This window comes from Struthio camelus, chromosome Z (genome assembly GCF_040807025.1).
Source record: "Struthio camelus isolate bStrCam1 chromosome Z, bStrCam1.hap1, whole genome shotgun sequence".
NCBI classification, from domain to species: domain Eukaryota; kingdom Metazoa; phylum Chordata; class Aves; order Struthioniformes; family Struthionidae; genus Struthio; species Struthio camelus.
The window spans coordinates 78,101,398-78,129,180 of NC_090982.1; the positions used below are offsets into that span (position 1 = coordinate 78,101,398).

At 61.6% G+C, this 27,783-nt stretch overlaps 1 protein-coding gene across 11 annotated transcripts in view; it reads right to left on the minus strand.

Annotated features, from left to right (window-relative positions):
• Nucleotides 1-27,783, minus strand: part of LOC104152005 (interleukin-11 receptor subunit alpha) — a 42,573-nt gene that overhangs the window by 2,751 nt on the left and 12,039 nt on the right. For 3 of the 11 annotated variants that reach the window (XM_068928210.1, XM_068928209.1, XM_068928207.1), the window contains exons 2-12: nucleotides 12,963-13,062; nucleotides 12,677-12,737; nucleotides 12,292-12,458; nucleotides 11,937-12,051; nucleotides 10,534-10,566; nucleotides 9,898-10,064; nucleotides 9,564-9,727; nucleotides 9,236-9,377; nucleotides 8,588-8,683; nucleotides 8,025-8,124; nucleotides 6,967-7,049 (exon numbers count right to left, since the gene is read on the minus strand). In XM_068928210.1, coding sequence (XP_068784311.1) covers nucleotides 6,967-7,049; nucleotides 8,025-8,124; nucleotides 8,588-8,683; nucleotides 9,236-9,377; nucleotides 9,564-9,727; nucleotides 9,898-10,064; nucleotides 10,534-10,566; nucleotides 11,937-12,051; nucleotides 12,292-12,458; nucleotides 12,677-12,737; nucleotides 12,963-13,062 — 1,228 coding nt within the window. Of the gene's footprint in view, nucleotides 1-6,253; nucleotides 6,813-6,966; nucleotides 7,050-8,024; nucleotides 8,125-8,587; nucleotides 8,684-9,235; nucleotides 9,378-9,563; nucleotides 9,728-9,897; nucleotides 10,065-10,533; nucleotides 10,567-11,936; nucleotides 12,052-12,291; nucleotides 12,459-12,676; nucleotides 12,738-12,962; nucleotides 13,063-13,384; nucleotides 13,766-27,783 lie in introns of those variants that run through there. The other 8 variants (XM_068928214.1, XM_068928208.1, XM_068928215.1 and 5 more) reach the window with 7 other exon arrangements.

A 27,783-nucleotide genomic window follows, 5' to 3' on the forward strand; every position in this document is an offset into this window, starting at 1 on the left:
AGTGTCATGGCAGCATCTAGGAGATCTGGGTCAAGCTTGGGGGAGCACTGTGGGGGCTAAGGGTGGGGATCTAGGTGCTGCACAGCAGCAGAGTGTGCATGCGGGGGATATGTAGTGGGTACTGTTGTGCAAGAGATTTGGCTGCATGTCTCCCCCTGTGCCACCACAGTTCATGGCAGGTACATGAAACACTGAAGTCTTGGTTGGACAACAGGCCTGTTTTCAGTGTAAAAAAAGCTGGCAGGAAAGTACTGTGCTCTGTAAGCTCATCCAAAGTGCTGCTGCTGGTTCGAGGAAAGAACAGCCGTTTCCTGGGAGCATCATGAGCAACAACGCTTGGGTACAGCTAAGCTGCTGGCTCTAGCCTCCTGGCAGCTCTGTGTTTGTGTGTTGGGCTCTTCCAGGCCTTGAAAGACAAAAAGTACCCTGGAGGCAGGGAGGGGGCCAGCCCCAGCAAAGAAAGAAAGAATCAATCTTTTAAAAAGTGCAGAAGGGAGAGGGGGCTACAGTGGGGGCACCAAGAAGAGATGTTTCAGATTTGTCCTCTCTCCTTGTCCCCCTCCCCCCTCCACATCTGTTTGGGTGCCAGCACAGCTGGCCTGGCAGGTGATGCCTCTTGTTGTGCCGGTGGGCAAGAAGCACTGTCTCCCTGACCCACATCCAGGTCTCCTCTCATGGTCTGCTCTCTGGCTGCATTCTGTGAAGTGTGCTGAGGGAGACAAAGCCCTTCTTTCTTGCAGACATTGATGGGAAAACCGCTGGATGCCTGCAGGGTGAAGTCACCTCGCCAAGAGGTGAGTGGGTTCAAATCCTTGGGGTTTGCCCTCCATACAACCCAATCTCCCTCTTGCTTCTTTGATCAAGTTCTCTGGCCCCAGCTCTGTCTGCAGGACAACTTGGGGGGGACCAGCTTTCAGACTCCCCAGCTGGCAGAGTCCTTGTGCCAGGGGAGACTCTGGGTATCCTGGCATGGGCAGGGTGATTTGGACCCTCCCTGTTTTTCAGGAAAGAGAGAGAAAGATGGGGAAGGAGTTTTCAGGCCCATGGCAGCTAGAAAGAGAGGCGGACGAGGAAAAGTGAGTATGGGTGATTTCAGGGGTCTGCCAGGGCCCAGAGGCTTTGACTCGCTAGCAAGAGCCCAGGCAGGAGTGTCCCACTTGCAGGTGAGATAAAATCTATAAGCAGAGTGAATGCTCAGCACTGCGTTTTAAGGAATTTTTGTTGGGATTTGCCGTATCCCTGAGATAGGATTCCTGCTGCACTCACACCCCCAGTGCCCTGACACTGATGTGAAAGCTGCTTGGTCCAGGAAGCTATGCTTCTTCTGGAAATGGCCACAAAGCCTGGGGAACAGGGTCTGAGTCTGCCCTGAGATCCCTAACAGCCTGGGGGACTGCCCCAACAACACCACAGGAAGCTACAGCCACTGTCTCTTTTTGTTACAGATTTCTAGGGCGAGACAGAAGCACAGCCCAAAACAGCCCTCCTCTCCCTTGGACAGAGGGGGACTGTCTCTCCAGGCGTCTTTTCTCTCTCCAGTGACAAAACTCACAGTCAGATGGTGAAGATTTCCATCTTCCCTCTGCCATAGCAGCTGTGGCATTTCAAGGATGATCTCTCAGCATTTCCTAGCCCGATTCAGCTCCTGAAGGGGATGCAACCCCTCTGGAGATGCCGCGCTCTCTCCCCGGACACAGAGGACTTGCCCTGGCTATGATTCGGGCTCTGTCTCCTCATGTTAACTGTTGTGTCATTTCCATGAGTGCGTGTGTAGCTTAAATCTGGGACTTGCTCCCAAACACCAGCCTTGTTCTACACATGGGCCTCCCCTTGCCACTGTTACACAGTTGGGCTTCACAAATCAGCCTCTGCAACAACGAGCATATTTGATGCTTAGGAGGGTGTTAGGGCAACCAAACTGTCTGTTCATTTATCAATTCATCCATGCATCTGTATGTTCAATCATCCTTGGCTCCTTCCTCCGATCTATGCATAGTTCCCTCCTTGCTACTCCCTGACTGTGTACGTATCCCTTCCTTTCTCCCTTTCCCAATGACCTATATTTGGGTTTCATGCCCCTATATTTTCCAGGATCTACTGGGGTTGCTTTTACTTCTTTCCCTGGCTCAGGATGTGGAGGAGAGGGAAGCAGGAGCGGTCATGAGAGGTAAGTTAAGATTATCTTGCTTTGCTGTCCTGCGTAGGCAACCTAGCCTCTTCCCTGCAAAACGCAGGCTGACCTGGCAGCAAGGTGTGGAGAGGAGGGGCTTGGGATTCAGGGCAGCACAGACATTTGGCAGTCTGTCACATTCAAGCAGTCCAAGCATCACTGCACAACTGTCCATATCAGTGATGTGATGCAGTGGTTTTGGCCCAGACTGACTCTTGCTTTCCCAAATGGGTCCTGGATGTGGCTGGGCAGCTGATCCATTCCAGCCCCCTGCCTAAGAGATGATCTGGATGGGTCTGCCCTGTGCTGGATGGAAACATGTAGCACAGACGTGGGCCATTCAGGGCCTCGGTGCTGGGGACATTCCCTGGCACGTTGCATTTCTTGCTTTAAACTTTTGGCACCCAATGAGACCTGGGCCCTACTCTCCCATACTTTCCTCCTGCTGTGCCTGGGCTGTTCCCTGTTCCCTGCTGGGAGGTGGGACCTGTTCCCACTCCTTGTGGGTGCATCCCACAGGCTGTCTTGACTTGGCATGGCCTCAGTACCCCGAGGCTTGGATCTTACCTTCTCCCCAGAGATCTTGGCATAGTGTTGCCCTGTGGAGGGTGGGATCATGCAGCAAGGCGAGTCTGGAAGCATCTCTGCCTACTCTGGGCAGAGTGCATCCAGGCAGTGCTCCAGCCTGGAGCAGGAAGCCTCCCACTAGCTCAGCGACTGCAAGTGTGAGCCACCAAAAGGCTTGAGCCCTGAGGGAAGTGCCCTGGCCCAGCAGTGGGATGGGGAGGTGCCAGTGTTGGGACTGTTTTCATGATCTCTTCCTCTTTTCCTCCTCTGCAGTTTGTGGATTTCGGCATCTGGAGCCCACTCCCTTGTCCTAGATTTCTATGCACTCAGCCCTCCCCTTGCATCTTCACTGGTCCAGAGGAGAGCCATGTTCACTCATGTCCAGTGTCAGGTCACACATTCCCTTGGGCAGCTGGGTTCCCAGAGTGTGCAGCACCCAACATTAAACATCCTGATACCCCCAAGCGCTGAGCTCCCTGTTTCCTTGGGGTCTCAAGTTGCCTGAGCATCACATCTTCAGGCTGCTGATGGGGGAATGAACACACCTCTCAGCACCAGCCTGAGTTGCCTGCAAGCCTGGCTGAGTTGTGGGGCATCCTACCAAGAAGCCACCGTCCCTCAGAGCACGGCAGGTAGGACTTTGCAGCTGAATGCAGAGCTCTCTCACCTGCTGTTGGTCTCTCCCACTGCCAAATGGATGCTTGGTCATGCCTTTAAGGCTTTCATGAGAAGGGAAAAGGGGATGAAGCCCAGGGTGGAGGGCAGTGGGATGCAGTGATGAAAACCAGATGTGCATTTCCTGCCTGCAAGCTTTGGTGATCACATCCTGCTCATCAAAACTTGGTGTCCCAGCAGGCCTGGGGCAGCTACCCTGGGGCACCTAAGGAAGGAGACATAGGGCTTGGCACAGAGGGACAGTAGAGCTCTGGGTCCCTTCTGCCCATCAGCCTTTATTTCAGAGACTGCAGAGGCTCTGAGACTGCTCCTCACCCAGAGCCAAGCAGAGACCCAGCACACAACCTGCCCCACTGCATTTCCACAGAGGTACCATTTTTGCAGATCGTCAGCTCCCCCCATTTCAGGAGGGATCTATGCACTGGGGGTCCTAGCCCTGGGGGTAACTACGCACAGGGAGAGGGGCAGAGCTTCCTGCAGTGCTCAGTCTGGACATCACCATGCTGCCGTCCAGCCTTGGCAGTCTTTCCCGTCTACCCACCTGCACTTACCTGTGTGGAGCTGACACGCTTTGTCTTGTATGTGCTAGGCTCCGGTGGTCTCTGTACCACCCTGGCCAGCAGCAATTCCCTTTTATTTGGAGCAAATCTGGATTTTCTGAAGGAGTTTATAAGCGGGGCAGGAGATGGGCGCCAGAGCTTCTGGCTCATGCTCTTTCCCATTTGCTGGCCAATCGCACTCCTGCGTCATGAGCAGGCGTTAGCCTCTAAGCCAGCGCTATGTGCCTGGAAAACACTGAGCTCTGCTTGCAAACACCAAAGCCACAGATATGGGACAGATATGGCAGGCATTCAACAGCATCCCATGGACAACCAGAGTCCTGAGACCCTCCACAGTAGCAGGGAAGGTGGGATCTGGTGGTAATAAGAGTTGATTTCTAAGCAGTAAGGGCTACCCGTGGCATACTGGGACCAGGGAAACAAGGGTGACCCTAGCACATCAGAGACAGGTAATGGAAGCTGGGGAGGGATGCTGTACGCTTGGCTCTGTGCTTGCCCCACGCTGGCTGGCCCTGCAGCTGGTGCTGGTCCAGCTGTGCAGCTGGATGAGCAGGGCGCTTGTCTGGGCAGCTTCAGGCATGCACACAGCCCCCTCCTCCCCAGTGCAAGCCTCAGCCAAGCCCAGAGGTCATGGGGACCTGCCAGGGTGCCAAGAGGCTGCAATTCCTGCTGTGCACAGCCAAGCTGGGGACCAGAGCCCAGCAGGAGGCAATAGCAGCATGACACAGCTGGAGCTGGCAAGGTCTAGGGTGGGCCTGGAAGAGAAGGAGTGGCTGTTGGGCCCAGAAACCCAGGCAGGAGCTGGTCCCTGTGTATACCTGTGTGTGTAGGCACACATAGGGTCCTCTCTAGCTCAGTGACCTGCTTTACTTGGACTGCGGTGAGCCCTGCTCCCATCCTGGTTTGGTGCCGTTCCAGCACCACATCAAGGATAGAGGGCTGACTCTGTGTCTTCTCCACCCAGGGCCAATGTGCTCACCAGGGCTAGTGAGGGGCAGGGGCACTGCAAAAATCAGGACCTGCGTCGGCAGCCCCAACGCTCCAAAATCCAGGGCTGGGTGCAAAGGGGCGCCCAGCGAGGGCAGAGGCAAGGGTTGAAGTGCTGGTTAATGCAAGGTGGACATGGAAAGAGGCCTAGGGCCACAACCCATTGCAAAAGGCACAGGGCTGCCCCTGCCCTCACCACCATGGTATTGCCCAGGCTTGATCCTGAACACCAAGACCCAGAGTAAGACTAGACTGAAGCCACCTCCCAGCCCCCAGCCCTGCCTCACCATGCAAGGGCACCACAGTGGGATGGATCCATTGCCCCCAGCTGCCCCGTGGCTGGCTGGGACACCCAAAAGCTCCTGCTTTGCCCCTGCGGAAGGGCCATGAGGAGATGCCCCACACCCTGCTGGCCCTGCCTTGCCCATGGCCCCCTGCGCAAAGCCCCACAGTACTACAAGGTGCAGCCTGAACGTGCTCAGACATTTAGAGGGGTCCTCCCCAATCCAGCCTTCATAAGGAGCCTTCGGAAATATACACCCCTCCGCCACGCTCTCACTGCACCCCGGGTTCAAGGGAAGCCCTGCGGCCCAGCCTGAAGTGACACATATCTCCCCTGCCGTGCCGGCCGCAAGGCAGAGCCCCTGGGCCCACCCTGCCCTGGCTCTGCTCCCTATGCTCCCAACGCCAGCCAGCACCACCGCTGCCTGAATTTCCATCCAGCCCCATCTGGATCTCATTGGGCCACAGAGCCGCTGGCGCTGAGCATCGGGGCTGGGAGATGTCAACACATGGAAACGATTACAGGGGCCGGGTCGAGCGGAGAGGAGCGGGCCCAGCCAGCACACACGGAGCGTTGGGGGCTGTGCAGAGGTTCCTGTCCCCACAGCAGGGCTGGCGAGGACAGGGGCAAGTGAGATGTCCCAGGCAGGAGGCTACAGCTGCCCTGTGGCCTGTCCTGATAGCTCTCCTGAGAGGCAGAGAGGCTGGGGATGGACAGAGCCCTGTCTTTTTGGGGTGTCCTTCCCCTAAGGACTCCTCTAGGCTTGCTGGGACACAGGGCAAGGCTTGCGCACAAGGATCTTCCTCTTCTGACATTCAGCAAGGGCAGGACCAGGCAAGGGTCTCGCTCAGCCCACCAGCTCTCTGGGGAGAGGTTGGAGTGAAGGTGTCCTGTTTGGGGACCAGCCATGTATGCACGCCCTTGCAAGGACCAAGGGTCCCCAAGCTGGCAACTCTCTTTCTGCCTGGCACCTTGTATATCTCCCCTGGCCCTGTATGAAGTGCAGAGAGGTCTGGCCCAGGCAGCGCCAACACTGCCCCCTTTATTGGGATCACTGCTCCGTCCTGCCACAGCGTGGGGGCGAGGGGCAGAGGGATGGGGGGGCGCTTCTGCCTGCTGATGGCTGGTGGGGGTGCGATGGGCCAGGGAGGCCGGCAGAGCTCAGCACCGCACGGTCACCGATGCCCACAGACCAACACCCCTGGCACCCTGCGCCCACTGTCCTCTTCCATGTGGCACTAAGCAGCGAAGTGGGGCTGGCTCGGTGCCCCACCCCCATGTTGTATAGCAGTGCCCGGTGGTGGGAACTGGCCCGTCGCACTGAGTCCGAGATGTCTCCAGCCAGTTCCTGGCGGGCACGGGCAGCCCTAAGCTCCTCAAAGCACAGCCTCTCCCCTTAGGGTCCATCGTGTGCCCCAACGGTGCCGGCACTCAGGCAATGTCCAAAGCCAGGCCCTGCTCCGTGCGGTGGGGAGCCCTTCTGGGGCCAACAGTGGTGTCAAGTCCCATAGGCGGGTGAGTGAGTGCTCAGACAGGGGAACATCCAGGGCTCACTACAAGATCTGGGCCTCTGTGGAAAGGGAGAGAAGGTGAGGGGTTACAGTGGTCAAAGCCCCACCTCCCCCCTTCTTGGGTGGCAGACCTGCCCTGAGCCAGGGCACATGGCATGGATCCCCGCTGTCCTGCCCATCGTGGCCCCTGACATGGCCCCCCTCAGCACTCACTCGGCAGAGCCTTCAAGTGGGTGGCAGCAACCAAGAAGTTGTGGGGTTTGGTCTCGTCCTTGCCGTGTTTCCTCACCCGGAGCCTGGGGACAGAGCAGAGTGGTTGAAGAGCTCAAGCAGCCCTCCGTGGGCAGAAGGAGACCAGTGCTGCCCCGGTCCCCAGTGATCCTACTGCACACCCCATCCAGCCAGGCCCAGCAGGTGAGCTCCAGGCAGCATGAGAGTCCTGCCATTAGATAGGGGCAGGGCTGGCCACACAGCCACAGTGCTGGCAGGGAGGGCCACAGCAGTAGTGGGATGACAGAGGACTCATCAGAGCAGGACAGGACCCCGCAGAGCAGTGCCCAAGGGCAGGACTCAGGTCGAAAAAGGCAGATTAAGGGGTCTCTGTGCTGATCACGGAGCAAAAGAGATCCCAGGTAGGCAGGAGGGTTTGGGGGGGGCAGATTAATAGTGGCAGCATCTTTGGGGGATACAGAATAAGGTCTCATGGATGTGAGCTCCTTAGGAAGACCCCACACAAGCTGAAATATACAGCCAAGCACCCCCACACGTCATCTTCTCCCCGATCCCCCTCCGGGGCAGCTCTAACCCTGCCTCATTCCCACTCTGGTAGCAGAGCCGATCCTGATCCTCCCAGTCAAGAACCTGTCCCCCTCTGCAGCAGAGGGCTGCTCACCAGTGTGTCCTGGCCAGCGGAAAGGCCAGCACACCTGGAAGAATGGGCAATGCTGGCAATGTGCACCAGGCATGGGTGTGCGGAGGACTAGCCCTTCCAAGGGGACTAGAACAGAATGAACCACCACATCAGGCTGGCCTCAAGTCTCTTTGGGGGTGGGACTCATGGCACAGGGTTGGGGAAGGATGGGGGACCTTTGCTGGGGTGACTGGGGGCCACAGTGGGACAGGGATGGCAGCAGAGCTGACTGGAGAGCATAGAGCTGGGAAAGCAGAGAGCTACAGGGCAGCTACAGGGTAGCAGCAGAGCTAGGCCTGGCACCACTTCACACCCAGCCACAGCACGCTAGTGCCTCACAGCCCTCCAAAACACAGCCTACCAGACGAGGATGGTGATGACCAGAACGGCAGCCAGGATGAAGAAGGCAAAGATCCCAAGGGAGACCAGGATGGCCATCTTCTCCAGGGGGTCGCTCCGATCTAGGACAGGTGGGCACAGAGATCGTCACAGCCAAGAGATGCCACAGCCCCACACCCTGCAGTGACCCCACAGCCATGAGTAGCTGGGCAGGCTAGTGCTGGGGTGGACCCTGCCCTCCTTTGGGGGCTGCACCCACCCCGGACAGCTGCTGGACCCCAGGATCTCCATCATGCTCCATGGCCCTTGATGCCCCAGGGAAAGGAAAAGCAAGGACTTGCAAGCTCCATCCAGCAACCTCCCCAGTCAAGCCTCCCGCAGACCCCAGGGGACTCTAGGACCCTATTGCAGGCTCCTGGGCACACTGGCACCCCTACAGCTTGCCCAGCAAAGCGGAAACATGCAGGCACGGGGTCTCAGGAGACAGGACTTTTCCTCTCCAGCTCTCAACCATGGACGTGCCCAGGCAGCCGGCAGCCCACTGGCTGTTCCCACTCCTGTCTGCAACCTCCCAGCTCTACTCACTAATGGGCTCAGGATTGGGAGCCCGCGAGGGCTCCTCAGCCAGGCTCTCCAGGCTGGCATCTGTAGTGGTTTCTTCACTCGCCACGGTGGCAGGGTCTGGAACGGCACAGGGGGTGGGCATCAGGCACCCAGGACACTGGCAGCACTGCAGGGACCCACACAAAAGGGTGCCCCTGGGGTCTTGCTGTGCCTTGGGGATCCTGGGAGCCTGAAGGTGCCTCCAAGATGCCAAGGGCTGTGGGAAGCAATCCCCAAATCCCAGCAGCACAGCTGCAGCCTGCCACGGGGCTGCAGGGACAATGCCCCACAGCAGGGCTGGGAACTGGGGCTGCTTTGTCCCTTTGCAGCTGCACCTCTTGCCATGGGGAAAGTATTTGGATGGCACATGCAGCTTTCCTTGGTCAACTTTAAGGGTGAAAAACTATCCTCTTTTTTTTTTTCTTTTGGCACTCAGAGCTGGGTCCTGAATTCACGGGACTTCAGGAGCCAGGGCTTGCCCTGAGCATGGCCCTGGGTGATATTCGAGGCAGGAGGGATGTTGGAAAGAAGGGGCTGGAGAGGGGCAGTCCGGGGTGCTGAGGGGCTGTGGAGAAGAATGGTGCAGCCCCGTAGAGATGCTGGGGGCTGCAGCCTGCCCCCATCCCACACCTCTGACAGGCGTCGCCCGTGCCTCCATGCTCCACTCGCTCCAGTTCCCCGCATCCAGGAAATCCTTCGCACTGACTTGCACCACGTGCTCCAGCCCTGCGAAGGCGTCTGTGATCACCTCGGAGAGGTTCACCGTCTCCACCTGTGTGGCACAGAGGGGAGCCATCGGGCACACAGAGATGCCACCCCCAGGGCTTGGGCGACCTCCCCAGCCCGACTCACACTCGTTGAGTGTCCCCAGCCAGGCCCAGACCCCACACTGCTCTCCCAGTGCCAAAGAGCCACCCTGCTCCTGAGCTGGCTCTGTGTTCGCGTCCCCGCTGCTTACCACGGACCAGGAGCGGTGGATGACAGGCCGGTACTGGAGCCGAAACTTGAGCTGGAAGTGGGGCTCCTTGGGCCAGGATGTGGGGTACCTCCAGCTCACCTGGAGCCGCCGCGGTGCCCGGGGGACGGGCTCCACCACCAGGCCTTCCGGAGGGTCTGGCTTAACTGTGTGGGAGAAGACGCAGAGGCTCCGTCACACTGTGGCCGATCGCCTCCTCCGCTCTCCCATGCAGAAGGGTGCTGGCGCCCTGGACTGGCTGCCCAACAGGCAGGGAGAGATGTGATGGAGGGATAGAGGGATGGGGGGGATGGAGGGATGATGGGGGCGCACTGACTGATCGCCTGCATGGTGATGTCAAGGAGGCGGAAGCTGGACCCCAGCGGGTTCACCTCGGTGACGTTCATCCGATAGGAGCTCCAGAACTCGGACTTGTGAACGGTGCAGGTGTCGGCCCGGGCTGGATCCTGCAGGCACGGCCCCACATGCCCAATCTTGTTCCTGCTGACGGGGTGACAAGGTGGTGGCTCCTCCGCCGTGCCTTCCCCACGGTCGCGCATCGTTTCCCTGCGCCGCCCAGGAGGTGCCATGCAGGCAAGCCCCCGTGCCAAGAGCACGGTGTAGGAGGCAGCCCTCTCTGTCAGAGCTCAGGCAGGGTCTGGGCAGGTACCTTGCCCATGAGAGAGCTCGAGGTGACTCCAGGGCAAGGGCAGAAGATCCTCTCACCCCCCCAAACTCCAGCACTTCCCTCTGAGCATGACCAAAGGGAAACCTATTGAGCCCCACAGTGTCTTCTGGGAAGGTCCCTCCCTGGGGGAAATCCTTCCCCCCCAGGTCCCCCTGGCTTGGGGACCCTGCTCCCCCATGGGGGTCCCCATCCTCGGGCCTTGGTGACCCCACTGAGGACACCGGCAGAGCTTTTGGGATGGGGGCCATGCCCCGAGCACAGGGCCAGGGGTGGGGTCAGTCCTACCTCCGCTTCTCTTCTCCCGTCAGCGATTTCTTCCTGCCCGGGGAGCGAGATGGAAAAGCAGATAGTGAGGAAAGGGGGACGGGGAACAGCATGAAACCAACCCCACCGTGACCCAGAGGAGGGACAGGGACCCGCACCAGCCTGGCCCTGGGGGGCTGCTCTGCTTCCCGCTAGTCTCAGGGCCAGGGTTTTGCTGGGACACTCGCGCCCCAGGAGCCGGAGGACACCCAGGGGACGCTCCCCAGGGAGGGTCAGCCGCTTGGCGGCGAGCCGGGGCCACGCAGGGCACGGCGAATACGCGTGCTTCCCCGCTTCCAACCTGCCAGGCCTCTCCCGGCTGCCGGAAAAGGTCACGGCCGGCGCCTGGCTCCGCTGCCGCACAGCCCCGCTTTCCCACGCAGCACCCGGACGTCGGCTTCCTGCCGCGGACGGGCTCGGGAGCTGGGCGCCCCGGGAGCCGGCGGGACGGGGAGGCAGTTCCTGAGCCCTGCCCCGGCGGGGACGCGTGCCCAGGCAGCTCGGCCAGCCCCTGGCCCGCTGCGTGCCTCAGTTTCCCCTCGCCAGCCGGGGCTCGCCTGCTGCTCTTTATCACGCCGCAGCAGAAACGCATAGGGATGCTAACAAAAGCCGCCCGGGCGGGATGCAGGGAGGCCTCATGTTATTTTCCACTCCCCGGCAGCTGGCTTTGTTCTCTCCCTCCGCTCCAGTCCAAAAACCCCGCTGGTTTCCACTGCCAGCTCCAAGCGGCTCCGTCTCCCCGGACTAAGCGGCCGTGCTCCTGGCCGTGCCCACGGTGGGGGGTGCTGCATTCCTGCGGGTGGGGGGCTCGCGGCACGGGCCCACCCCGAGGAGCTAGCGCCGCGACGGCAGGAGGGAAAGCCAGGCTCTCCGGGAAGAAGGGCTGCCCGGCTCCAGAGCGTGTGCGGCCCCGATCAGGCTTGCGTTTTGCATCGCTTTTCAAAGCGCCACTCGGCACGTTTTACGAGCTCCGGCTGACTTCAAAGCAACCCTGCGATTTGGCCCGCTGTGATAATTAGAAGCAGGGATGTTTCCCAAACTCCTTTCATCCTGAAGCATGCCGAAGCATTTCTGACAGCTTGCAGATGACTCTGCTGCTTTTTTATACCCCTTCAGGTGCTGGCAAAGCCACCTCCAGAGAGCGAGCCTGCCTGCGCCAGCCCCTCAACGCTGCTTGCAGGCCTCCCTTTAAAAAAAAAAAGCACATGCTTGATGCAAACCCTGAAACGCAGCCTGCTCCAGGGCGCAGCACGGTGCTCGGGAACAACTCCGCGGGGCCCGATGCAAACCCAGGCTGCAGGTCAGGCTGCCAGCAGGATTCGGCGTTACGTTTGGCCAGGCCCGCAGGGCTCACCCCCATCCAGCCCCTGCAGCCCTGCCCTCACCTATAGGTGGTGATGTATCTGGTGGGGAGGAAGGTCTCGAGGCTGGATGTCCAGGAGCAGGAGAAATTCTCATAGTCCGACGCTCTGCAGGACACAAAGGGGACCCCCGGCAGGTCTGGGGTCCGGGGAGCGGGGGGGGAGCGACGGTAAGTGAAGGAATTCCCTGCCCCGTACCGACCTGCGTCACTGCACAAGTCCCCTCGTGACAACCCCCTGCCAGGGGTCTGGCCAGGGCGAAACCCCAGCCCGAGGACGGGCTGCCACCGCTCGCCCGCCCTGCGGCGGCGCAGCGAGCCGACGGGGGGCCGCCGAGGCTGCGCAGCCCCCTATCCCAGCCTGCAGAGATGCTACTCACGCCCCAGCCGCAGGGACACGGCGTGCAGGAGGCCACCGTCCTCGCCGTGGCAGCTGTAGGTCCCCGCGGCGGCGAGGCCGGCGCGCGGCAGCACCAGGGCCCCGTGCCGCACGGCGGAGCCCGCCGGCAGCGCCGCGGCCCCGTCCCGTCTCCATTCCACGGCCGAGCTGTCGAGGAAAAGACCGGGCAGGCGGCGTTAGGCAAAGGGGATGGCGGGGCAGCCCCGCGTGCGCGCCCGTCGAGCCCGGCCGAAGAGGGGGACGGGGTGGCGTGTCGGAGCAGAGGGACGCGGCGCGGCTGGGCTGCCCCCGGTCCCATCGTTTTGCAGCCCCCCTATAACCACCCACCGGCTCATCGGATGCTGGCACGAACGGAAAACACCTACCCCGCATGGGCGCCGGCGCACGACAGGGTCACGTCTGTCCCCACCTGGCCGTACTGCACACCTGGAGGGGGACACACACACACACACGGGCGTCAGCCCCCCGTCCCACCCCACTCCGGGCTGGTTATCCCGGCTCCGCCACGTGGACCCGGGAAGGACTGGTCCCCGCTGGGGCTGGGGCAGCGGGTGGCTGCAGGGGCAGGACGGCCAGAGGATGCTCAAGGCCACGGGGCTGCGTTTCGGGAAAAAAAAGGTTGTGCCTTGCTGCGTCACGGGGGCTGCTCACCTTCCTCTCCCCAGCCCTCGGGGACGGCGAGGGAGGCTGACGCAAGGGCTGCCGCGAGAAACACCATCACCCTGCCCAGGCCTCGGGTGGGACTGTGCATCTAGAGGAGGCAGAAAAGACAGCGCGTCACCCCCGGCCGTTCCTCCCGCGCTCCAGCAACGGCGTTCCCGGGAGACGCCGTCTCGACCCCAGGTCGCCGCTAATCCGCTCGCGCCAGGGACCGGCAAACGCAAATAAACGCCGTGGCTGGGGCACGCCGCCAAGCCACACTCCTGCCCCCAGCACCCACCAGTCCGGGCCAGCGGGTCAAGGATGCTCGGCTGGCCCCGTGCCCGGGGGAGGCGATGCAATAGGGGGCAGGCGGAGGGGGATGTTGGGGCAGCTCCAGACAACGTGTCCCCCAGTCCAGCCGCCGCGGGGACCTGTGGTGTTGAGCCGGCGGGGAAGGTCTGTGCCACTGTCACAGCGGGTGGCCCGGGTGGGCTGAGGAGGAGCCTCCACGGCTTGAGGGGTGAACGCTGCCATCACCTCCGCTCCAGTCCCGCCGTGCTACCAAACCGCTGGTGGTGGGGGCAGACGGAGCGGATGGAGGTGGGATCGTTCGCCATGTTTCCCAGGCCCTTCCGGGTCGTTTGTTACCTCCGGGCCCAAAGGGAGCTACCCTGAAATCCCTTCCTCCCACTCAGAGACCACCAGTGGGTGCTGGGCAAGAAGCGCCTGGGATGCTGAGGCAGGGATGGGCTCCCAACCATCACCAGGTCGGCCCCAGCCACAGACCCAGGTCACCCCACCACAGCCTAGCCAGCATCGCCCTGTCCATCAAAGCCAGATTCGCTCCATCTGTCCCACCCAGCATTGCCACATCCCGTCCAGGCGGCATCGCTCCGTCTGCCCCAGCCAGCATCACCTCATCCATGCCAGGCAGCATCGCTCTGTCCGTCCCAGCCACCGTCGCCCCGTCCGTCCCAGCCAGCCTGGCCTGGCCCCGAGAGGGGCAGCGACAGCTGAATCCTTTTTGCCTGGAAACCCCCCAGTGCCCCCCGCTCAGGAACAGGCAGCCCTGTCCATCCATGCCCGCTTCGCTGGGCTCTGCCCATGGCTATGGCAGGACAGGGGCTACGGGACCCGGCCAGTTCCCTGCCAGCCCCGAGCGCTGGGTCAGGTGCAGCTCTCAGCTCTGCGGGCATTAAATCCACGTCCCGCTGAGTCACCTCGGAGGGGAATATCCCGGCCCTGGAAACGTGCCACAGAGCAGCCGCCGGCCGCTCTCCTGTGCCCGCATCTGCGGACGAGCCACGCGCACGGGACGGCCGCAGGTTTCCCTGCGATCTCTGCCTGCAAGAGCTGCTCGCAGTCCTCCCGAATATACCAGGCTGCCTCAAACACAAGCCCCAAACATAAATAATTTCATTAGACTGTCATAAGCTTTTCCTACTAAACCACATGTAGAAACATTCCCAAGAACATCAGTTGAAAGAGCGCTGCCAAAACTATGATGGTAACTGATATTAACTGGGAATATTACGCCTTGAAGTAAAATATTTTGGGGATGGAATAAAAGACTTAAAATACACTTAAAAGCAGCAACCAAAAATAACTTCAAACACCATGTGGGTCAGAGCTAAGGGCATGATGCTGTGGGAGATTAGGGAAAAGGGAGACTGTGTTAGCGTGGACAGGGCAAAATAACTTTAAAATAAAATGATTTATTCTCCTGATCGTCCTGTTTTTTTTTTTTTCCCCCAGCGCGGGCTGCGCCAGGGCTGCGGAGGGTGAACGCACAGCGGTGGCTTGGCCAAGCTAGCACGGTCGCTGTGCTTTGGGGATACCACGGGGCACGCGGAGGACGGACGCTCGCCTATTCGCTCGCTCTCTTTAATCACCTTGCAGGACTAGGCGACCGAAGCAAAAACACCAGCTGATCTGGGAGCAGAGCAACGACCCAACGGCACAAACCGCAGGCCCTGGGACGTGCCGCGGTGGCTCAGCGCCGGCCCTCGCGGCTCCGAAACCCCGGCTCTGTTAACCCCGCTGCTGCAGAGCGGCTTCCCGGTGCCCGCGACAGTGGTGCTCGCAATGCCGCGGCCGCGCCGAGCCCAAGTGCAGCTGGCCATGACTCTGCACCACTGGTGACATGAATTTGCTAGGTCGCTGGGTAGTTACCCAGTTTGAGGCCAGCCTGGAAAATCTACCCTGCAGTGGAGACACTCAAAGGCATCTTTCCCTGTGTGCACGTGGGAAGAGCTGGGAACAAAGCACAATTTGCAGCCTCCAGCCATACCCCAACCCCTGATCCCCCACAGAGACCCCCCCATCATTCACCGACCAGCCAAGGATCATCCTGCATCCTCACAGCTGCCAGCGCCCTCGAGCATCCCCCGTCCAGGGACCCCCAAGCACTCTCCGTCCTTACCCCAGCACATCTTGATCTTCCCAGCCTCAGGTAGGATATTTTGGGCAGTGCCGGGGGAGACTGCATCAAGCCCACGCAGACATGCCAGCTGGCTCCAAAAACCACCTGCCTGAAGCACTGCCGAAAGCTAGCCGTGGCCCAGCAACGTCACTGCAGAGACGAGCAACAGGGCAACCCCTTCCTTGCCTGCCCCCAAGACCACAAGCAAAAGCGCCCAGAAGAGCCGGCCCCAGTGCCCAGCCGCAGCCCCATCCCACTGGGAAAGAGCCGCGGGCTGGGGAAGACCCGGGGACTTTGCTCTCCGTCACTGCCGTGGCGTGGAAGGAGGCCAGATATGCCGGGTCAGGCAGCGGTTCAAAACCGGCCAGCCAGAAAGGCTCCCCGTGCTTTTTGCAGCCGACCTCCGCCACCGAGGCAGAAACATGGAAATGCACAGGCGCGTGCAACCGCCGGGCTGGCTTCCTTCTGAGCTCTGCCGTGCCACGCGCCCCCAGCCCGGACGGGCACGCAGAGGCCGGGGCGTGCACGCAGCCGGCCGGCTGCAGAAAGCGTCCCTCTATCCTCGCACCAGCGGTGACGCATCCCGGGCACAGGGAGTCCCCGGCCCAGCAGCCCTGGAGCCGAGCCGCGGCAGAGGAAACAATCAGGCGCTTTCTTCCTCCGCTCGCGCTAATGATGGTCCGAGAGGCGTCTGCCGCCCGCTCCGGGCTGCGTGAGCCCCCCGCCCCGGGTCACAGCTTCATCCTGGGATGAACAGCCGCAATATCAGACTTGCCTCAGCGTGGGAAGATCTTGTCATGCCCAGCTGGAGTGACCGTGCTTGCCTGCGAGCGGGAGTCGAAAAACGCAAGGTCCTCGTCCTCCATCCCACCCCAGCCCGACTGTGGCTCTGCCCTGCGCACGCCGGGGCCCGCTGAGCATCGGCTGACGTTACCTCCACGCACCTCATCTCCGGGCCGCCCGGACCCAGGCGGCCAGGGACATCTCTGGAGAGCAGCCGCGGCGAGCTGGTGCCCCCCGGAGCCAGCGCAGGGCAGAGGACGGCTGCTCCGGGCCCCCGAGGAGCAGGATGGGAGCTGCAGCTGCTCCAAAAGTCGTGGGATCGCGTTGGCTCAAGGAGAGACGAGGATGAATTGGCTAGAAATAAACCACGCTGGGAAATTTAGTGGAGGTTTCTAAATGCCAGTGCCAGGGGACAGGGCTGGGCTGGCCCCAGAAGGGCCCTCCCTGTCTTATTTTCCCAACTCTGCTCGCCGGAGAGCAGGAAGCCGCCTGGGTCGCCCTGCGTTCGCTCCGAGCTGCGCTGGCAGCCAGGAGACGGCTCTGGCCGGGAGCAGTTTGTGCAACACCCATCTGGCGCGGGGCACTTCGCAGCGCCGCGGGGAGCGCGGCAGAGCCAGAGGCGCGCTGCCGGAGGGAGAGGCAACTCCTGCCGCCACTTTCCTCCGCAGCCTCCTGGCCTTTTGCATGTCTCCTTGCAGCACCAGCTCCTGGAGCCACGTGATTTTCCCACTCCCGGCCAACCCCTTTGCAAGGGCAGAGGCTGGCGAGGGGGGCCGCAGGGCCCCCAGCCCAGGCAGACGGCGGCGTGCAGATCTCTCTCGTAACTTTTTAGCCCATCTGACCTTTTTTTTCTAGGAGCCTGACTGCGGGGAGCTGGGGTAGAAACGCCGCCGCGAGCCTGCCCGCTCCTGCAGAAACGGCGGCACGATCCAAACCCGACCGATGGGAGCGGAAACGTCCCCCGTCCCCCCACCCCGGCTCAAATCACAGGGCTGTCACAGGTGCCGCGCGCACCGGCACCGACACGCAGGCGGCGCGTGACGGTCCGCCCGCCTCCGTCCCCCCGACCCGGCCGCTCCGTGCCGTGCCCCGCGGCGGCCTGGCACAGGCACGGCGCAGATTCCTGGGGGAGGCCAACTTTCCATTGCACTCGGCGCCTTGAAAGACAGTGGCTTTTTTCTGCTTTGCATCATTCGAAGTCGCTCTTCAAAGCGAAAGAGCTGCACGCACAGCCGGGGATGGTGGGGGGGGGGGAGAGGACACACACACACACACACACAGACAGAGACGCCGACGCGTCGGGGGGCTGAGGACAGGGTGACGGCGGCGGTGGGAAAAACAGGATGCTCCCACCCAAGCGCAGAAACCCAGGGCGCCTCCTAATCTCTCCCCTGACAGCTCCTCCCCAGGGTGGTCTGGGGCAGCGTCCTTGAAATGGAGACATGAGGGGGAGAAAAAAAAAAGACAAAACCCACCAAAATACAAAAAACCCAAGAGCACTTGGCAGCTCTGCCCATAACACGCTGCGCCCTGCTGGAGTCACCCACCTGCAAAAAGCCACTCCGCACTGGGCAACATCTCATGTGAGACATCTCCAAATACCCAGGACATGCCATCATGTGGGACTCGTGCTCTCTTGAGCTTGTGGATCAGCCCTGGCGCAGATCCCCAAACCCAGCTCTCTCCTGCCAGGGTGCTGGCTATGGGAAACCCATCCCGCAGCCAAGGGCGGTGGCATTTGGAAGCAGCAAAAACTTCCCTCTTCTGCTTCCTTTGGGGTTTGGGAGGGTGGGAGAGGAGCCCCCTGATAAGCCCCCTCTCCTTGTGGCTTCCCTGCAGACGCACCGCGCCGAAGCAGCTCAGGAAACCGGGATGGGCTGTGTTGCGTTCAGCATCTCCAAGGGTTTTCGGCGCTGGCCAAAGTGATCTGCTGCAATATGGCTCGAGCAGATCCCCAACGCCACTACTGTGCCCAAAAACCCTGCAGCATCTGCCTCCCTGGACGAGGGATGCGCCGGCCCCAGCGCGGCAGGGCTGAGATCCGGCATCGCTGACCCGCGCCCTTGCCCCAGCACCATCTCTCCAGGCACGAGCAAAGGGCTGGAGGTTTTCGCACCCAGCACCGTGGCTAGACTTGGAGGCGGCACAGACTCGCTGCCCCGGCGAGGAGCTATGCTAACATGCACCTTTGGGTCAGGGGGAAGCTTCCACTGTCCTGCTTGGAAAGTCCACTGCAAACAGGAGGTCCTCGACCACGCCGGGCCAGCACCCCGGCACGCCGCCGCGGGGCCCCTGCCCTCCCCACCCTGCAAGGACAGGGCACCTCCAAGACGTTTCAGCAGCGTAAAGTGCTGTTGCGTCGGCCCGCCGCCTCTTTGCGTTGCTTTTTCGAGTTGCGAAGGGCTGCATCCTGCCCGCTGTGCTTCAAATCTGGGAGCTTCACGTTGGCTTTTCCCAGGGATAACCAGCCACCTAGAGCAAACGCCAGCCGGCATCACAGCGCGCACCCCCGGCCGTCCCTGGGGCTGCCTCGGCGCACCCATCCTGGGCGCGACACCCTCATTTCCCAGGGCATTCATTTGTATTCATCCTTTGTTTTTGGCTAAGTCTGGGGACAAGGCGGGGTGGAGAGCGGGGGGGGCAGGGGGGAGAAGGAGACAATGCAGTGCCTCCCGCGGCGAGCGTGACGTTGTCCCCCTTTGCACCGCAGCTTGCTCAGAGACACCCGACCCCGGCGCGCCGTGCCAGCGCTGGCGAACAAGGCAAACAATAGGCGCCGGCAGGGGACACGTCCCCGGCTGCTGGCGGGGGCCACCCCCTCCGCGTGCCACGGCGTGACCCTGCTCGCCTTCCCCAGCCCCTCTGATCCCGTGGGGACCCCGAGGAGGACCACTTTCCTTCGTGCCTCCTTTGTCAGGGTCTGGAGCATCGACTCCATGGGGCTGAGGGCTCACGTGGCCTCTGGGGAGCTCGGCTGGGCTCGGCACCGGGCGCAAGAAACCGGCCAAGCCCTAGGATTTGGATGGGCTGTGCTGGATTTTGGATTTACCCCCTACTGGGGTCTGCCCGGGTGCAAGGATGAAACATCCGACCCACTGCCGGTATCCACAGATGAGACTCAGCTGGGTACAGCTGGGGCTCAGCAGCACAGGGACAACTTGCACTTCAGATGGGCATGGGAGAAGCCCCAGACCAGGGGTATGCACTCTCTGCACTGGGATGGCAGCAGCCCTCGGCTCCAGCGAAACCTCCATTTGAGAAGCCCAGGAGACACGGACAAGCCAGAAACCATGTCTGATAAATGCCAATGTGAACAGCGCAATGAACCCTCTGACTGCGGGGGGCTGCTACAGGGGGAGAGATGGTGCAGCCCCACAGGGCTCGACCTGCCAGGAGGCTCCCGGACCTCCAAGCTGAGAAAACTTTGGCCTTTGCTCAGTAATGCAGCTGCCTTTTCCTCCAAAAGCATGTCCTGTGCTTCTCCCCTTATTTCTTTGGTGCCTCCTTCTCCCACAGCCCCTCTTTCTCCTCCTGGCACTGTCGTAGGGCATAGCTTTTGGGAGCCAGGGAGTCGCTGCCAGACACTGCCAAACCCAGGGGGGCCCCAAGACCCCACTCAGATCAGACCCCAAATTAAACCCATAAAGCCCCCCAGACCCTGTTCCCACCAGGGAGCAGGTAGAAACCTCCGACTGCCTACCCATCCCCTCTGCCTGAAGCCGGTACACAGTGGTGATCACACACACACACCCCTGCCTGCACAGAGCACAGCCCCAGCTCCTCGAGCTGCTCATACACACACATACACCTGCACACACACGTACACAAACACCTGCAACTCAGCACTGCCCCAGCACCTGGAGCTGATTGCACACACCCACACACACATCCCTGCACCAGCACTGCCCCCGCACCTGGTGATGATCACACACACCTGCACACTTGCACACCTGCAACCCAGCACAGCCCCAGCACCCACCACTGATCAGACACATATACACCTGCACCCAGCACCTGCCCCAGCACCTGGTGATGATCACACACACACACCCCAGCACCAGCACAGCCCCAGCACCCGGTGATGATCACACACACACACACCCCCAGCACCAGCACAGCCCCAGCACCTGGTGATGATCACACACACACACGCACCCCAGCACCAGCACAGCCCCAGCACCTGGTGATGATCACACACACACACACCCCCAGCACCAGCACAGCCCCAGCACCTGGTGATGATCACACACACACACCCCCAGCCCCAGCACAGCCCCAGCACCCGGTGATGATCACACATACACACACCCCAGCACCAGCACAGCCCCAGCACCTGGTGATGATCACACACACACACACACACCCCCAGCACCAGCACAGCCCCAGCACCTGGTGATGATCACACACACACACACACCCCAGCACCAGCACAGCCCCAGCACCTGGTGATGATCACACACACACACACCCAGCACCAGCACAGCCCCAGCACCTGGTGATGATCACACACACACACACACCCCAGCACCAGCACAGCCCCAGCACCCGGTGATGATCACACACACACACACCCCCAGCACCAGCACAGCCCCAGCACCTGGTGATGATCACACACACGCACACCAGCACCAGCACCAGCACAGCCCCAGCACCTGGTGATGATCACACACACACACACCAGCACCAGCACAGCCCCAGCACCTGGTGATGATCACACACACACACACACCCCAGCACCAGCACAGCCCCAGCACCTGGTGATGATCACACATACACACACCCCCAGCACCAGCACAGCCCCAGCACCTGGTGATGATCACACACACACACCCCCAGCCCCAGCACAGCCCCAGCACCTGGTGATGATCACACACACACACACCCCAGCACCAGCACAGCCCCAGCACCTGGTGATGATCACATACACACACACCCCCAGCACCAGCACAGCCCCAGCACCTGGTGATGATCACACACACACACACACCCCAGCACCAGCACAGCCCCAGCACCTGGTGATGATCACACATACACACACCCCCCAGCACCAGCACAGCCCCAACACCTGGTGCCGGTCTCCCACACACAACCGCACACGCGCCCCCCGCACAGCCCCCCGCTGCAGCTCACACACGTGTGCCCCCCGGTGCACGGTGCCGCCTGGTCCCAGAGCAGAGCCGCCTTGGAGCCACCACCGCCGCCGTCCATGCCGGGCACCGGGGCAGCCCCGGCGCTGCAACCAGCCCCAAAGTGCGCGGCAGAGCCCGCCCGAGGCCAGCAGCGCCCACCAGCGCCGCGCACCGGGGCCGCGCCGCGCCGCCCCCCGCGCCGCGCCCGGCCCGCAGCCCGGCGTCCGCCGCGCACCTCTCTCCTCCGCCGCCCGGGCTCCGCGGTGACGGGCGGCCGCCCCGCGCCGGGCCCCCGCGGCCCTGCGCTGCGGAACGGCGCCGCTCTCAGCCCAGCTGCAGCTGGAAAACACCCACCGAAACGCCTCTGCTTCCGCCCGGCCCCTCGCCCCCACCCTCCCCTGCCCCAGTACGCGGAAGGAGAAGGCTCTTGCTCCCGGCTGTAACCTGAGGCAGCGGCCGGGGCCAAACAGCAACTGCTCTGTTAGCAGCCCAGCCTTGAGCCCCTGCCAGCTGGCAGCGTTTTTAGTCGGAGGGGGGAAAGAAAAAGCCCTTCTCTCCCTGCCCCCACCAGCCGGCCTGCCACCCTCGCCCGAAGCCGCACGCTGGAGAAATTCCTAAAAATAATCTCAGCGGCCCTAAAGGCAGCCCCGGCCGGCGTTCCCGTCCGAAGGGCGAGGGACGGAGCGGCGCGGGGCTCCCGGCACGGCTTGCGGGTGCGCGCGGTGAGGGGGGACGGGCTGAGCCGCTGTCCCCCTCTGTCCCCTGCCAGGGACAGCTGGGCACGTGGCCAGGCAGAGCCTCGCGCCGGACCGGCAGGCATGGGTGGGACCCACTGGGCCTTTCCTTACACAGACCTTCGCGACCCTGTGATTAGAGCAGGGCGGGAAGCTGTTTTCCTGTCCCCAGAATGTTTGAGATTTTGGACATTTTTCTGCTCCTGAACAAAAGAGGCGGCACGCCTGCGGGCTCAGCCCCTCGCTGGAAATGAGCAAAGCCAGCCCTGCTCCCAAGCAGAGCAGGGGCCGGAGCCACAGCCCACGGCAGGACGGGGGCCCACGGCCACCAGCACGTCTACCAAGCGGGGCTGGGGCATTTCTCCCCCTCCTTGTCCTTCCCTTAGGAGCCCCCCAGAAACAAACTTCTCCTGTGCATGGTCTAGGTTTTGCCAAAGCCGCTTTCCTTTTGGGTGGTGAAGGGTTTTGTGCAGACAGTCCCTGTCCAGCCGTGGCTTTGCACAGCTCTCCCAGCGTGCCCTCCAAGAGCGGAGCGAGGGGAAATGGGACACCAAAGGCTACAGGGAGCCAGGACCCCGTCCCATCTGCAGCGCGCACCACCCAGAACGGGGCTGCGACAGGACCTGGAGGCAAAGGGCACCTTGTCGAAATCAGCCTCAGGAGCACGTGCCAGCGGGGCAGAAGCTGGCGCTGCAGCTGGCATACAAACAGCACGTACGTCTCTATATGTGCAGGGCATATACATATACATATGTGCATATATGTGAGTGCCCCTTCCGAGCCCCAGCTCCTCAGTCCTGGGAAGCCAGTCTGCTCCTGATGAACTTGGGGTGAGCCTGGAGCTGCCTTGGGGACTGAACCCCAAGCCGGTGTCACTTACTCGCCGCAGGCCAGTAGCCGGGAGGCTCAACCCTTTGCCCGAGCGTGGCAGGGAAAGGAGAGAAGAGGGGACAGACATCCTGGCCTGTCCAGCAAAAATCCCAGAAGTGCAAGGACAGTGGGGGACAACCTCCTGCTGCTGGCTTCACCGTTTGTCTGCATCTCAGAGCGTCCCTGCAGCAGAGAGCTGGAGAGGACGGCACACCATGCTAGAGCTGTGGCAGCGGGAGTGGGGCTGGGCGGGCAGCCAGCACACCGAGAGGTGGGGCACAGCCTGGGAACTGGGCACTGAGGTGCTTTGGAGGGATGCAGGGCACGGGAGCATTCAGCCTGGTGTCCCCCCGGAACAGCGTGACCTGACATCTCGAGCGAGCCCGAAAAGACGTCCCATGGAAGCCCCTGGGCTCCTGCACATCGAGATGTAGGTTTCTAGGACATGGCAACCCCACCACGGCCTATGGCAACTTCGGGTCTCATGTACCGATGTCCTGTGTGCATATCATGGCTTTGCTCCCCATTGCCCCTTGGCAAGAGGGGCGCAAAGGAAACCGCAGGCAGGAGAGGGGCCCCACAGCATCCCCTCCCGCCTAGTGCCACGAGCTGGCCGCACAGCCCCATCCCTCCCCCGGACACGGGGAGCAGAGCCGTGCTCCAGGCTCTAAAGCTCTCCGGTGTCTGGGAGCAATTGGGCTCTGCTCCATCACCAAAGCACGAAGGCACTCAGGTCAGCCAAAACATTGCAGGGTGGCAGGTCCAAAACAAACAGTTCGCCGTTACTGCTTTCTTTCAAGGGCTGGTAACGTTTCATTTCAATGGCACAAATAATCCTGCAGCTAGCAATTTGCTGTCATTCCTTCTACAGAACAAAAACCCTTCTTGGGCTGGGGGCAATTTCAGGTGTCATTAACAGACACCTGAGCAGCAAAATAAATCCACTGCCAAAGAATAGCCCATTATCCTTTCATGCCTGTAGCATCTCTGTCTGGCCAACGGTGTCCCTGCACAGGGGAAGGACCGTGGGTGCAGACCCCTGCCAATGCCCGGTGCAGTGAGGTGCCCAAGGAGCTGCCTGGTTCTGGGGCCCAGTGTGGCTGGACAGCCGGGCATTGCTGCGGGACCAACACAGCCAGTCCTCTCCAAGCTGGGAGGCAGCCCTGACACGGTGGTTTGCTAATAGGAAGCAGCTCAGGCTGAGCCAGGGATGCAGCAGGCTCTGAGGCACCTGGTGGATCTGGAAGCTGAGGAAACGCCTTGCTGCGGCGGGCACCCGTGCCCTCCTCTCCTCCCAGCTCAATCGAATTTAAATCATCCAGCAGTCCCACACAAAGAGAAGCTGCAAGAAGCAAAGACCGGCAAAAGCTGGAACCACACCAGCACGGAGGCGCTAGGACAGCCCAATGGCACCATTTCCACTGGGAAAGCAGTAGGAGCACCAGTAGGTCCCATCTTCCCCCCTCAGCTGCTCTCCTTTGGCAGCGTGCCAACATGGGAAAGAGACTTTTCTGCAGCCAAGCTGGTTTCATTTACATGTCCTCCTGCTCCCGGAGGCGTCGCGGCGTGCCTAGCCACGTCACAGGGGGTTACACTAGAAGGCGTGAGAGGAGGTGGCCACTGTTGAGGACCGAGGGGCTCCGAAATGCAGCCAGGAGACAGGGGGGTCTGCACAGCGTGAGTTGAGAAGGTTGGAAAAACACCAGCAGGATCATTTTCTGCTGGAAAAAAAAAGTTCTCCTGAAAAATTAAGTGCGAGCGTATCCAAGCGGGGGAAAAACCAGGGCAAAGTTCTGACTGTGCTGACACATCTCCTTCGACGTTCTTGGAGAGAGGCTCCCGTCCCCCGCTTGGGGACAGCTCTCTGTTTACAAGCTTCTATTGTCTCCTCTTTTTTTTTTAATGTTATAGTTCAGAGTAAACAGAACCAAGCAGCCTCTCACTCCAAACATTTCAACCATCCCAAACTTTCTCCGGAGGGGGGGGCTGCCTGTGGAATTTTCCTCATCCAAAAGAATTTCGAAATGTTCCTGTTTCAGCCGGCTTTGACTCGAGGCCAAGAAAGCTCTGAAATCCTTCGTGAAATGCTCCTGCCCTCCGCACAGCTCTAGCTTCGACCAGAGTCACCGAGGACCCTTCATGATGACCAGCAGCCGGAACTCCCAGAAAACCCCATATGCAGGGAAAATCCTCCAGCTTGTCACACTTGTTGGGAGGGAGAACGGAGGCACGACCCAGCCTGTGCATCTGCCTGACCTCCAGCCCGGCTCATCCCCTCAAGGGAACCAGCAGGTCCTGGTGAGGATGGGCCCTGCTTTTTATAGTTTTAAGCTGTCACTGCAGTTACTACTGGCAGAAGGACCCGATGCTGGTGCAGAAGGCCTGGCTGCACCAGGGGCAGCAGGACAAGTCCTTACCCTGAGGGCTACGTGCACACGTGCTGCCCTGGTCGCTCTGGAGCACAGACCCCAGGGTTTAATCCCCAGTCTCCCCATAAACGGGTTATTTTCCCTTTGCACACCTCTGCTGTCGGCCAGGGCGGTCGGCGAGCTCAGCCTGAGCTGATGGGACCCCTGGCATGGGCAAGCAGAGCGCCCAGAGCTGCCCTCGGCCCTGGCACCGCGTGGGACTGGCCGGGCCCCTTGGTGCCGGTGCCCAGCCAGCGTTGCTCAGCCTGCCCGCAACGGGGGTTCCTGAAACAACTGCGGAAAAAAGCAAAGCTAAAAAGCCCACACAAGAAAGCAAACAAACCAAGGCATAAGAGTACTACACAAACTCCCAAAGTTCAGCCGAGCTTGGCTTTGGCTGTCAATGCAAGCCATTGTGGTGGCCTGCCACAACACGGCCCATTAATGCCTCCAGCTCGTTTTCCCAAGCGGTCCCTGGACTGTTTTCAAAGGGTAGGTGGCCCTGCAGCTCAACATAGACCCTGACACCACCCCGGCAAACAGGGTCTTGGGGACTGTCACCTCTCTGAGCACCCAAAAGCCAGGAGGTGGACTGTGACCTGCAGCATATCAGCTCTCGGTCGCCCTGGGAGGGTGAAACCTTGCTGGGATACTTCTTCCAGCTTCGATCCACCCATGCCACCTCCCCATGGCGTCCTCACCCAGCACCCACCCGCAAGCCTGGCAGCACCCGCACGGCCCGGGTGCTCAGTACGGTACCTCAGCTCCACGCGGGAACGGGGCTGTGCCGGGCGCCCCCGAAGCCGCCCGCCGCACCGCCGGCTCGGCCCCATCTCCGCACGCAACGGCTGCCGGCTTGGCCCGGGAGCAATCCTTCCCCCCGAAACAGCCCCGCGCCCCCCTCGCCCGTAAAGGGGCCGCGCGCCGCGGCCGTGCGGGGAGCAGAGCCTCTGGCGCGGCAGATGGGGTCTGTAAGGCAAGACTCCCTCAGGTGTGTTTGCCTTGGCCGGGGCCCCGGCTTGTCTAATTAGAGCTACAGAAAACATACATTAAAAACGAGGGGGGAAAAAATAATACCCTCTCTCCCGCGCTGGGGCCCAGGGCTTGGCCGGGCGTTCTCGTCAGGCCAAACGCAGGCGATGGAGGCTCTGCTGGCAGGGGCCTGGGGAGGGAGCGGTGTTCGTGGATATTAAAATGCAGTCGTAAAGAAGAATAAAAGGGCAGCCTTGTTTCGGAACGAGTCTCCGAGGCATTCCCCCTCTCCCGGCATGCTCGGCACCTGGGCCGGGAGCGCGGTGCTGCTCGCGAGCGGGTCCGCGGCAGCCCCGGCGGCCAGCAGTGCAGAAACCCCACCGGTCGAGACCGATCGCAGCCTTCCCCCGTCCCGGGTCAGGCATCCTCGGCCGCCTACGCGCGCCCCGGAGGAGGGTGTGCGAGGCCGTGCACGCACGCCTGCCCTCTCTGCAGCACCGGCTTGCAAAGCAGGGGCCGGCAGGCTGAGGGAGCCGTGGGAGCAGCCCTGCTCCCGTGGAGCTGAACACGCTCACGGCACCCCCGTGGAAGAGGGATGCCCAATGCCGACGTGCACTGGCATCCCCGCCATCGCCTCTGACCTCGGTCCCGGAGAGTGACAGGGACAGGGGGAGCCTGACGCAGCCCAGCCGGAGCCGCCTGGCCTGGGTGCACGGCGAGCGGACACCAGCGTGGGCTGAGCTCCCTTGCAGGGAGCCCTTTCGTGCCATCGCTGCAGCCCCGTCCTGCACGCCGATGGGGACTGCGCAGATGCAAAGTCCAAGCCTCCTCATCGACACCATCCTGCCGCCAGCTCCCCCTCGAGGGTCCACGCTGGTGAGAGAGGGAAGCACAGCAGGAAGGTATCAAGCACCAAACGCTGGTGCCGTTGCCCGCTCTGCACCCACGCTGCCCAGCAGGCAGCAAATCGTCCAGCACGTGCAGCGCCACGCACTGCCCCTTTTGCAGCTCCGGCACAGAGATATGCTACCCCCGGCCCTTGGCTCTGCAGATCAGAGCCGGGCCAGGCATCTCTTGGGCTGCGACCCTTCTGGGTTAAGTTTCTCCCAACCTTTGGCTGAAGGGCTGAGCTGGATGTGGATGCAGGCTAGGGAAGGGGGAAATACCCCCCCACCTTCACTTTGCATCGAGTCACCACGGTGCTGTCACCCCAGTACCATGCCCAGGTGCCCTTCAGGGCACTGCAAACACGGCCAGCCCCGTGGACCCCAGGGCCTGGGGTACGGCTGCCCCAGGAGCACCCAGGAGTCTGGTGCTTCCCTCGATGGAGCTGCTCACCATCAGGTCTCCCGAGGATCGGCACAGTGTGCCAGCTGGGCGCTGCTGCAGAGACCCAACCCTCAGCACAGGCAGCCAATGGACAAAACCCATCCTTGGCCAACCATGAGCATCTCTGGAGATGCTGGGACAGGAACGGGACGCAGAGCACCCTGGGCAGAAGGGACAGGCTGG